This window comes from Notolepis coatsorum (genome assembly GCF_963971535.1).
Source record: "Notolepis coatsorum genome assembly, chromosome: 15".
Classification (NCBI taxonomy): Eukaryota; Metazoa; Chordata; class Actinopteri; order Aulopiformes; family Paralepididae; genus Notolepis; species Notolepis coatsorum.
Window position 1 is genome coordinate 78,820,849 of NC_140179.1, and position 12,743 is coordinate 78,833,591.

At 42.6% G+C, this 12,743-nt stretch overlaps 1 protein-coding gene across 1 annotated transcript in view; it reads right to left on the bottom strand.

The window, feature by feature from the left end:
- Nucleotides 1–12,276, bottom strand: part of ttll1 (tubulin tyrosine ligase-like family, member 1) — a gene marked incomplete at its 5' end in the record, with an annotated part of 81,598 nt that extends 69,322 nt beyond the window's left edge. The window contains 5 exons of the mRNA XM_084330265.1: nt 2,722–2,830; nt 5,432–5,569; nt 6,764–6,944; nt 10,575–10,783; nt 12,161–12,276. Coding sequence (XP_084186391.1) covers nt 2,722–2,830; nt 5,432–5,569; nt 6,764–6,944; nt 10,575–10,783; nt 12,161–12,276 — 753 coding nt within the window. The remainder of the gene's footprint in view (nt 1–2,721; nt 2,831–5,431; nt 5,570–6,763; nt 6,945–10,574; nt 10,784–12,160) is intronic.
- Nucleotides 12,277–12,743: the final 467 nt, after the last annotated feature.

The following is a 12,743-nucleotide window of genomic DNA, read 5'->3' on the forward strand; positions in this document are numbered from 1 at the left end:
AAAAACAACAAAGTTTACCAAAGTGCTGTACAAGTCGCACAACATAAGATTCAAATAATAATAATAATAATAATAATAATAATAATAATAATATAATTAATATATATATATATATATTTTTTTCTTTTCTTTCCGAAGCTTCGGCCCCGAAGCTTCGATTGCCAAAAAAATCTTCGAAGGTCAGCCCTAGTCGTCTGGCAATCGGAAGGTTCCCGGTTCGAGGGGTTGAGCAAGACGCTTAACCCCTAACTAACTGAGCAGGTTGGCACCTCCACCTTCACTCTGCCGTGAACGGGTGAATGTGAGGCACAAGTTGTAAAGCGCTTTGGATAAAAGCACTAAGTTATATAAATACAGTCCATTTACCAGGATGTTTCATCATCTCACTCAAATAGAAGGAATCTCTGTTTTCTCGAGAACCGTTCATCCAACAGACTTCCCACTCTGCAACATACCGGGGGCCCGTTCATCCAACAGACTTCCCACTTGGCAACATACCAGGGGCCCGTTCATCCAACAGACTTCCCACTCTGCAACATACCGGGGGCCCGTTCATCCAACAGACTTCCCACTTGGCAACACACCGGGGGCCGTTCATCCAACAGACTTCCCACTTGGCAACATACCGGGGGCCGTTCATCCAACAGACTTCCCACTTGGCAACATACCGGGGCCGATCATCCAACAGACTTCCCACTTGGCAACATACCGGGGCCGATCATCCAACAGACTTCCCACTTGGCAACATACCAGGGGCCGTTCATCCAACAGACTTCCCACTTGGCAACATACCGGGGGCCGTTCATCCAACAGACTTCCCACTTGGCAACATACCAGGGGCCGTTCATCCAACAGACTTCCCACTTGGCAACACACCGGGGGCCGTTCATCCAACAGACTTCCCACTTGGCAACACACCGGGGGCCGTTCATCCAACAGACTTCCCACTTGGCAACATACCGGGGGCCGTTCATCCAACAGACTTCCCACTTGGCAACATACCGGGGGCCGTTCATCCAACAGACTTCCCACTTGGCAACATACCAGGGGCCGTTCATCCAACAGACTTCCCACTTGGCAACATACCAGGGCCCGTTCATCCAACAGACTTCCCACTTGGCAACATACCAGGGGCCGTTCATCCAACAGACTTCCCACTTGGCAACACACCGGGGCCCGTTCATCCAACAGACTTCCCACTTGGCAACATACCAGGGCCCGTTCATCCAACAGACTTCCCACTTGGCAACATACCAGGGGCCGTTCATCCAACAGACTTCCCACTTGGCAACATACCGGGGGGCCGTTCATCCAACAGACTTCCCACTTGGCAACACACCGGGGGCCGTTCATCCAACAGACTTTCCACTTGGCAACATACCGGGGGGCCGTTCATCCAACAGACTTCCCACTTGGCAACACACCGGGGGCCGTTCATCCAACAGACTTCCCACTTGGCAACATACCAGGGGCCGTTCATCCAACAGACTTCCCACTCTGCAACATACCGGGGCCGATCATCCAACAGACTTCCCACTTGGCAACATACCAGGGGCCGTTCATCCAACAGACTTCCCACTTGGCAACACACCGGGGGCCGTTCATCCAACAGACTTCCCACTTGGCAACACACCGGGGGCCAGGACATTGGCCCGTTCTGAACGTACACATTTTGAACGGGCACTGCACTAGTAGAATAAATAACACAAGCCGTTATTGTGATATGGTTCTGCCATTAAATGACTATGCAACAAAGACCTTGAAGACCCCATGTATTCCTGCTGGCAATAATATACATATACATATACATATACATATACATATACATATACATATACATATACATATAATACATAGTTACATACATATAATATAAATGCCCAAAATACTATATCACAATTACTTTTGACAGTATAACGAATGACAATATGATATGACATATCTTATTATCTATGACATATTTCATTCAAAATGTTCTTCACTTTTTTTTAATACTGCTGCAAGGAACAATGTTTTGTGCAACTTAACTAAATGTAACAAATTAACACATAGATATAAATGTATTGAATTGTTATTTATTATATTTTTTTTATCTACTTTTTCTCCCCATTTTCTATTTTTCTCCCTTCCCCAATTTCGTATCGTCCAATTCTACCCTCCCCTGTCTCGAACGTTGTTAGGCCATGCCTCCCACAGGCCGGCTGCAATGTGGACGAAGCCTTGCATCACGTGTCCCCTCCGGTACTCGAGGAAGCAGCCGTCGCATATTTTCACCTGCACAGCGCGATCTCTCAGCGGCGAGGGTCTGAGTGGGAGGGACACGCCGCCCTCGTTGCTTCCTGATTCTACTGCGCAGGCGCACCAACCGACCTGTAGGAGTCGCTGTCCACAACGTCCGATCCCCACCCATCAGCTTCCCACCCCCTAATACTGCCAATTGTATTAGAATGAACGACCAGCCAAGCTGATAGCAATGCGGAGAGCTGGGCTCGAACCCAGCGTCTCCTGCATTGGTGGCGAGCGCCTTGCCCACTACACCACCTAGCCGCCCGAATTGTTATTTATTATTAAAATTAAATAACAAAAAAGAAAATATATTATAAAAGAAATGAAATAATAAATTTTTTTATTATCTCCGATACCCGATCTAGCTATTTTAGTCATATCGGGGCCGATATCCGATATCAATATGGGATCGGTGCATCCCTAATACAGACTTACCCCATGTTTCTGGATGGACACGTTGGTGAGGTGGACAAACATGTTGTCCAGCTCACTGGTGCTGGGCGTGTACTTCACTGTGCAGAACCTGCAGAAGCCCAGCTTGTACCTGGGAGGGACGAGCACAGAGCACACAACAAGTGTTTTTTTAGTCAATGTATATCTGTTAACCCTTTCACTGCCACACTACAGAAGGTTAACCCTTTATTATCACACTACCGACGGTTAAAGGGGGGGGGGGGGGAAGAAAAAGAAAAAAACATGTAAAAAATTTAACATAAATAAATGTGTATATACGTTTTGTACATAAAAAACTACGAAATGTTTGTAACCTTTGCTAAATGATGTGCTGAATTATGTTTCCTTTTTTTCTTTTTCTTTTTGTAAATAGTGTAATGTAAAAAGGGTAGGCAATTATAAGCCTCGGCTTCAGCCTACACCTTTTCGGTCATTTTATCTTTTTTCGTTTTTTAAAATATTCTACTACTATGATTTGTAAAAGAAGACCGAAATAAAATCATTCATTCATTCATTCATACCGAGATAATAATCATGGTAGCTTCACTGTATATTTCTATGATGATTTAAGGTGAGACAGTACCCCCAAAAATCGCCTTTTTGCTTTTTTCTCTCTCTCGACGATATTGAGATTTTGTTATATTTTGCTTCCTTAACATGTCTTATTTCAAACTAGTGGCAATACAATATCGAAAACACACAATTAGTTGTTTATTTTACTTCATTTTGTCTGATTGTGTCCATAGATCAACTTTGAGGTAGTTTTCTCAAAAACGAGTTTTTATGCATTTTACTTACACACAAAGTCTTGTAACTCCATTTCCCTAGTACCCACACACACCAAACTTTCCACATTTCTTCCCATCCATATCCTGCTTCTAATTACAAAAGGGTTTGTTGATATATCAATCATAGCCGGGTATATAGTACATTTTATACCAAAACTAGGCGAAAATAGATTCTTTTTATGACAGTAGACAGTATTTCCTGATGTATGGGCTGATAAGAGGACATAGCCACAATCCCTTCTGGAAAAAGTTTGTTTTTGAATGTACAGTATCAACAAAATGAAACCAAGTTTTTGAATCTGGCATTATCCATGTTGGTGATGCGAGTCTTGGCGATACATGCAAATGTGCGCATATTTAATGAGGAGGTGCCTAATTTGCATATATAAACATAAAATGCAGAAAACTTGCAATATATTTTTTCTTAGTTTATATACATAACAAACTGGGGAAATTTCATAGTGATATCTATTCAAATTATTTTTTTGCCTATTAGGGGTACTGTCTCGCCTTAATCCGTCTCTAGTGTTGGCCTATCTGCAAGGCTTTAACTGATCAAATGTATATAATATTTATGAAGGTTTACTTCAATGCACTGTAGCTACTGGATAATACAATAAATAAGAGATTCATTAACTGTATCCAATCCAATCCCTACCATATGAACTCTGAACTCTGTTGCCTAGATACTCAAGGCTCTGTTGCCGATACTCAATCAATACCATATGAACTGTGAACTCTGTTGCCTATACTCAATCAATACTTATCTACTGCCTACACTGCCTACAACTGTCTTACACTGTACTCATACCTTCTTTCATCATACCACTATATCCAATCTATAATCTATCCATATAACACTGTATAATAACTATGTACAATAACACATATATCCACACCTACTTATATTAGTTAAACCACCGGCTAGACTGGTTTATTACCATAGTGTAATCATACTTGTACCACTGTATATAATAATACAGTACATACATTAGCTTAACATATTTACTCTGTAGTTTTGTCATATAATACTGTACTCCACATACTCACGTTATACTGTAGATTGCAATGCACTTTATACTATATTATACTTTGCAGTTTTCACTCTGGTTAAATGCCAACTTCATTTCATTGTACTCTGTACTTATACTTGTACAATGTCAATAAAATAAAATAAAATAAAATAAAATAAAATCTGATCTGTATGGTGGGATGTATTACATAGGTCATGGACCAATCAAATAGCTTGGCAGAAACTACCCATTGTATAAAACTGGGCAAGAACCTTCCTTCATTATCATTATGTTCCTATTAGGGCTGTCAAAGTTAATGCTTTAATTCTGGAGATTAATTAAAATGATTTAAAGCGTTATTTTTTTTAATCTAGATTAATCTATGGAGTGAAACATTTTCAACGTTCTGAACTTTCAGCAGTATCTTTGCTTGTTCTTTTTTTGCATCGACTCATGCACCTTTTTGAAAATCATCTGACATGAAGATGGAACACATTTTTGTTGTTAATATGATTTATATTACTGGTAGTTCATACAAGACATTATCGTCCTCTAAACCAATCTGCACTGGGTTGTTTTGATTTCTGTTAGCGCCGCGGATTGGAGAGGTCTTTAAAGCTGAGTCAATGTTGATGGTTTTGTTGAACATTTGTATTTCACAGGAGAGAAACTGTATTCAAAGATCAAACAAAGCTATTAAAATAGTCTTTGAATCTAAATGTACTTTCTTTGTGTTGATTCTAGATTAATTCCATGATTTTACTCAAGTAAATATCTGTTACAAGCTTCGGTCTTAAAAGATTAATCTAGATTAATTACAGAAAATTGTGAGATGAATTAGTAAAAAAAATGTAATCTATTGACAGCACTAGTTCCTATGTAATAACTTACACGTAGCATTTGAGGGGCCGGTAGGTCGTCACGAGAACGTAGAGCCGCAGGTCAAATTTCTTTCCTCCTATGAGCAGCGGGTTGTCGATGTACAGGGAGATGACATAGGCCTCCTTGCCACTAGAGGCCGCTACAAACCTATGGGCAAAAAACACATGAGGAAAAAACTAAATGGCTCAGTGGACCAAGTGCATTATAAGCTAAAAGCACGTCAGTCACCCGTCTGGACTGATGATATATTCAGTCATTCTGGCTCATCCAACAGCCCAACACAGAGGTGGCATATTTCTAGCGCTGTTGTCTTGTACCAGAATCGCTGAATAAGCATTGCATCAGATGGTCTGAATCAATCTAGGAGGGTGACAGAATTTGTACAAGGTCCATTATTAATAATACCTTCTTGTTGACATTCTCTCATACTGTAGATCTGGCTTTTCACTATCAACAGTTCCAGCATTTTATAAATAAAAATGCTTGCCGAATAAGACCATTGTGGTTTAGTAGGCCTATAATTTAAACAAGCAATTTTCCAAGAATTACATTCAAGGCTTTATAGAATTGTTCAGCTATGATACACACCTAACCGACAGTCTGAGTACCGTCTGACCAAACAGGGTTAGTGGAGCAGTACCTGACTGAAGAGATAACATGCAGCACCATGCAAACCAGTGGCAACCACAGGAAGAGGACACCAGGGCTGTGTGTGTGTGAGTGTGTGCGTGTGTGTGTGTGTGTGTGTGTGTGTGTGTGTGTGTGTGTGTGTGTGTGTGTGTGTGTGTGTGTGTGTGTGTGTGTGTGTGTGTGTGTGTGCTTCTGTTTCCAAAAGAGGAGGATGCAGGCGGATAAGATTTACCCATAAGATTTATACAAAAGCATAAAGAAACTCTGTAAATATTCAAATGAGAGAGGAGCTTGAGCAGTAATGTGACTGCTGCCTAATACATATTTTTCTCATTTGGATAATTGGATATATAAAAAACTGTACTTTTATTTTATTTTTCATTGTTATATTATTTGTATTTGTATTCAATTATAATGTAAAATATTGTAAGGAAGGGGCAGGGGTTGATACGTTTTTTACTTCCCCCTGTTCCTTCTCGAACACTTATTGTATGGAAATAGTCTTTGACTATTTACCTTTTAGTTTTTTAAACTTGTTTTATGTTTCTATGTTCGAGACAAATAAAAATCAAATCAAATACAAATTTATGTAATCTGTAGATTCAAATCAAATGTGTGTGTGTAGGATGATTAAATGATGATGATGATGATGATGATGATGATGATAATTACATCAATGATGATGATGATGAAGAAGCAGTAGGAACTCACGTGGAGGTACGACAGTTTCTGGACCACTCCTTGATCTGGGAGAGCTTGTTGATGAGGAAGATGCCCTTGCCCTGGGCCTTCCCACAGGGCTTCATGATCCAGGTGCTGGACGGACTCTTCCGGAACTCCTCCACGAACAGATTATACTCCGCAGGGAGCATGAACGTCACAGGGACAAAGTCTGTGAACACACACACAAGGACACGGGACAGAGATTAAAACACGTTTTAGCACTGTATATCTATCTGTATGTCATAAATGTCATGATTAGATTAGATTAGATTTTTATATCTGTATATCTGTATGTTGTGTATGTCATAAATGTCATTATGAATTGAATGAATCTAAATTGGGATGGGAGAAAAATACAGAAAAAACAGGAGGAGAAAAGGTGGATAAAAAAATAAATAAAATGGGGGACCCTGATGTAAACAAGACGAAAGTCTTTCTCTGGTCTGCATCCCCTTAACAATTGTGTGTATTGAGCCATACTCTATTGTACCCATTCTGCAATCTGTTAATTCAAGTTTTCAATCAATCAATCAATACATTTAGTGGCGTCAGTCATTAAGAGCGGGAAAATCGACACCCACAGAGCTTTTAGAAAGGTGGAATGCACCTGATTCAATAAATGACATGTTGGTGCTTTAGTGCGACATCTAGTGGCTGGATTTTACCTATTACATTTACATTTAGTCATTTAGCTGACGCTTTTATCCAAAGCGACTTACAAGTACTGTACGACAGGTCATCAGGAAGGGTACAACTCTATCAGCTGAGTAACAATATTCATCAAAGTGTTGCGTGTTACAGTGTAGGTTAGTATATTAGGACAAGTGCATGACAGTAAGGTTAGTTAGGGTTAGATTATAATTTTACATTTTTGATTTTTTTTTAATTTCAGATAATGGTTGAAGAAGTGCGTCTTTAGTCGACGGCGAAAGATTGGACGGGATTCGGCTGTCCTAACTGGGGTGGGTAGTTCATTCCACCATTGTGGGGCAAGGACTGAGAATAGGCGGCTTCTCTTTGATGACCCTCCCGGAGCTGGGATATGAGTGGGTCTGAGGCGGCCAGAAGATGCAGAGCGTAGGGGTCTTGAGGGTGTGTAGTTAGAGACCATTGACCGGAGGTAGGCGGGAGCGGTTCCCTTTGCCGCACGGTATGCTAGGTCGAGGGCCTTGAAGCGGATACGTGCAGCAATGGGGAGCCGGTGCAGGTCCCTAAGAAGTGGGGTGACATGGGCCGACTTCGGTAGGTTTGAGATCAGGCGGGCCGCTGCATTTTGAATGAGTTGAAGAGGCTTGGTGGCAGTGGCCGGGAGGCCAGCTAGCAGTGCGTTGCAGTAGTCGAGGCGGGAGATGACTGTTGATTGGACGAGGAGTTGGGTGGCTTCTTTTGTCAGGAAGGGGCAGATCCTTCTGACGTTGCTCAGGAGGAATCTGCAGGTTCTGGTTGTCGCTGCGATGTGAGCGGAGAAGTTCAACTGGTCGTCGAGGACAACACCAAGGTTCTTGGCGGTCGGGGACGCGGTCACAGCTGCATTCTCGACTGTGATGGAGAGGTCGGTCAGGGGGGAGGATTTGGCCGGCAGGTGGAGCAATTCTGTTTTGCTTAGGTTCAGTTTGAGGTGGTTGGTCGTCATCCAGGCGGAGATGTCGGACAGACAGGCCAAGATCCGCTCAGAGACGTGGATATCTGAGGGAGGGAAGGAGAGGAAGATCATCGGCATAACAATGATACGAGAAGCCATGAGACGTGATAATGTTACCCAGTGATTTAGTGTAGAGGGAGAAGAGAAGGGGTCCTAGGACCGAGCCCTGGGGGACACCCGTCCGCAGGGGGGCGGGTGGCCGACAGAGTCCCTCTCCATGACACTTGGTAGGAGCGGTCATTGAGGTATGATGTCAGCCATGTCAGCGCAGATCCAGCCACTCCCATTCCTGCGAGGGCCGTGAGGAGGATCTGATGGTTGACTGTGTCGAAGGCTGCAGATAGATCTAGGAGAATCAGAACAGAGGAGAGGCCTTTCGCTTTTGCTAAGTGAAGTGCCTCTGTGACCGTAATGAGGGCCGTTTCTGTGGAGTGGCCAGTCCGGAAGCCAGACTGATTGGGGTCTAGGAGGTCATTCTGTAAGAGATACGCAGTAAGTTGGTTGGATACAGCACGTTCAAGTGTTTTATGAGGGGTGTGACTCTGGCTTGTTTTAGGGAGGTGGGGACCACCCCCGAGTTGAGTGAGGAGTTGATGGTTGCAGTTAGGAATGGGAGGATGTCCGGTGCTATGGTCTGGAGGAGTGGGGAGGGTAGCTGGTCCAGCTGGCATGTAGTCGGACGGTTCGACGTTACCAGTGTCAGGGTCTCGGCTTCTGTAATGGGAGAGAAAGATGACAGAGTGAAGGATGAGGTTCTCAATTCAGTGTTTGGAATGGGTGGGGGTTGGGAGAAGGAGCTGCGGATGTTCTCCACTTTTTCCTCAAAGAAGATCGCAAAGTCTTCGGCAGAAAAAGATGAGGGAGGAGGGGGTGGGGGAGTGAGGAGGGAGGACATGGTAGCATGCAGTTTGCGAAGATTCTTGGCAGAGGCCTCGATCCTATGGTGAAAGAAAGAAGCTTTGGCATTAGTAATGGTTTTGGAGAATGTTAACAAGAGGTTGTGATATGTGTCGATGACCTAAGGCACATTTAATGCTCTCTATGTGTGCATCTGTGTGAGAAAAACAACAGACAGAAAGAAGAAGCTCTAAGAATAATCAGCTGTGTACATCGAAGTCATTCTTCTCAGCCTCTATTTCTTAAGTTAGGTATCCTCAGTGTTTATCAAGTGAATCACCTCCAGATTGGTTTATTTGTGTATAGTTCTTTAAAAAGATCCCTTCCCCCTTTCTTTCATGACATATTTGCCCACAATTACCAATTACCAATTTGTATTATCTTTTTCTCTTTTCTTCTTTTTCTTTCTTTTTCTCTTTTAAACTATGATTTTTATGGTGTTTTTATATGTATTTTATTCTATATATATTTTCCCAGAGTCTGTAATACGATTTAGAATTTAATTCGATTATATATTAGTAATAACAATGTTGTTATGTACAAATTAATAATAACAATACACACAATGCTGTGTGTCGCAGAGCGACATGCAAAGTAATTTCTTCAAAAATAAGCATATCGCTGGCAAACACAAGATTTACACATGATCGTATGTGTAAAACACAATTTCACAGATGTATCTATTAAATCAACTATACAATCAGTTGGGGCGGCTAAGTGGCCCAGTGGGCAAGGCGCTCGCCACTAACGCAGGAGATTCTGGGCTCGAGCCCAGCTCTCGGCGTTGCTACCAGCTTGGCTGGTCGTTCATACTAACACAATTGGCAGTATTAGGGGGTGGGAAAGCCGGTGGGTGGGGATCGGACGTTGTGGACAGCGACTCCTACAGGTCGGTTGGTGCGCCTGTACAGCAGAATCAGGAAGTATCGGGGGCAGCGTGAGCCTCCCACGCGTTACTCCTCGCCACTGAGAGACCGCGCTGTACAGGTGAAAAGATGAGACGGCTGCTTCCTCGAGTACCGTAGGGGACACGTGATGCAAGGCTTCGTCCACATTGCAGCCGACCAGTGGGAGGCATGGTCTAACAGCGTTCGAGACAGGGGAGGGTACAATTGGATAATACGAAAATTGGGATGGGAGAAAAATTGAAAAAAATGGGGAGAAAAAGTAGATAAAAAAAAAAAAAAACTATACAATCAGTTGACAAAATCCTATGACTATTGGTCGACCAGGAATTTCTTTAGTTAGAGCCCTGCCTACCTAAATGAATATATTTTCCGTTCTCGTCCTTCTCAGCCAGCGGGTTGCTTTCCTTCTCCAGCTCCTTGCGGTAGCGTTTGATGTTCTTGATCATCAGGTCCTTCCTGGTCAGCTCGTAGTGGTTGGGGAAGTGGTTGACAGTCTGCTTGTCTGACAGCCGGTAGCCTGTGTCCACGCTGAACACGGTCCTGATGGTCTGGATGCTCATCCTGCACAGGGGTCAGAGGTCAAATAATCCCAAGGTTTACAGTGGTGACCCATGCTTCCCTACTACATTTACATTTACATTTAGTCATTTAGCTGACGCTCTTATCCAAAGTGACTTATAAGTTCTGTACGACAAGCCATCAGGAAGGGTACAACTCTATCAGCTGAGTAACAATGTTCATCAAAGTGTTGAGTGCTACAGTGTAGGTTAGTTTATTACTAATAATAATAAATTATTAGGACAAGTGCATGACAGTAAGGTTAGTTAGGGTTAGAATATATATATATTTTTTTTTCTTCATTTCAGATAATGGTTGAAGAAGTGCGTCTTTAGTCAAGGGGAAAGATTGGACGGGTTTCCGCTGTCCTAACTGTGGTGGGCAGTTCGTTCCACCATTGTGGGGCAAGGACTGAGAATAGGCGGCTTCTCCTTGATGACCCTCCCGGAGCTCGGATAGGAGTCCTCCTCAACAAGTGAACAGGAAAAAAGCTAAATATGAAGTATCAGATATTGGTCTCTCAAACAGGATATTCTACCCTTCTCACACACATAAAAGGATACTAGATCTGTCTAGTGGAGAACTATGGATCCCACTATGTAAACTGTAAATATTTGTTTGCCCCAATGACCCCAACCTAATGGTCTCCAGTGTTGACTTTAGTAAAAGTAATGGATCAGTTATCAGTGATTGATTGATTGAAAATGTTATTAACAGATTGCAGAATGGGTACAATACAGTATACACACAATTGTTAAGAGGATGCAGACCAGAGAAAGACTTTCGTCTTGTTTACATCAGGGTCCCCCATTTTCAATTCATCATAACATGACATACACAACATACAGATAGACAGTACTGCTACATCTATACATTTATGACATACCAGATTTACAAATACAGTACTGTTTTTGATACAAGAAGAGTCTAAAAAAGAGAGTATATACATTTGACGAAGAAACTGTACACTGGAGGAGGTTGGTAGGTAGAAGGTTGGTAGGAGGGGAAACTGTACATTGTAGGTGGTGGGGTGGGTTGGGTTGGGTAGGCGGGGTGGGGTAACTGTACATTGGATTATCGACTAGAAGCCTTACTTGGTCCCAAGAAGAGGGTTTCGTGTATTATTGGGTTTAATAGGACATTTATTGTACATTGGAGGGGGTTGCGTTAGGACATTTACAGGGGCCAGTTTCTAAGTGTAAGCCGACACTTACAATTTAGGTATCAGCAGTGAAAACTTGGCGTGTTGGTGTATTCCTAGTTGATAAAACATTCCTGGGATTTGGGATTCCTGGGATGTCCCCCTGTTGCCTGGGATAGGGGCTGACTGGATAAAGAGGCTTCAGGTGTAATAATAACACTGTCAGACTGCAAGCCTACCAGTAGAAGTTCCAGTCCTCGCTGTCTGTCACCTGAATCCATCCTCTCTTGTCGAAGTTGTTGATGAGCACGGACGAGTTCTCAATGTCCGTGACCCACTTCACCCTACCGGCCATAGTGCCTGCTGGCTCCTACTGGGACGGACGCACACGTACACGAGACAATGAATCAATTGATTGATTGATTGATTGAAAACTTTATTAACAGATTGCAGAATGGGTACAGTACAGTACGGCTCAATACACACAATTGTTAAGGGGATGCAGACCAGAGAAAGACTTTCGTCTTGTTTACATCAGGGTCCCCCATTTTCAATTCACCATAACATGACATACATGACATACAGATAGACAGTACTGCTACATCTATACATTTATGACATACCAGATTTGCAAATACAGTACTGTTTGTGATACAAAAATAGTCTAAAAAAGAGTATACATTTGACAATCAATGTCAAACAGTTTGTCAATCAAGGGACTTGAAGCAATACCAAAAGAAAATACAAAGTTGCGTCCCTGCTATATTTATTGACCTACCAGCAGCAGAGTGTTGTTGAGAGACAGCCCCCCAGCCTGGCTAG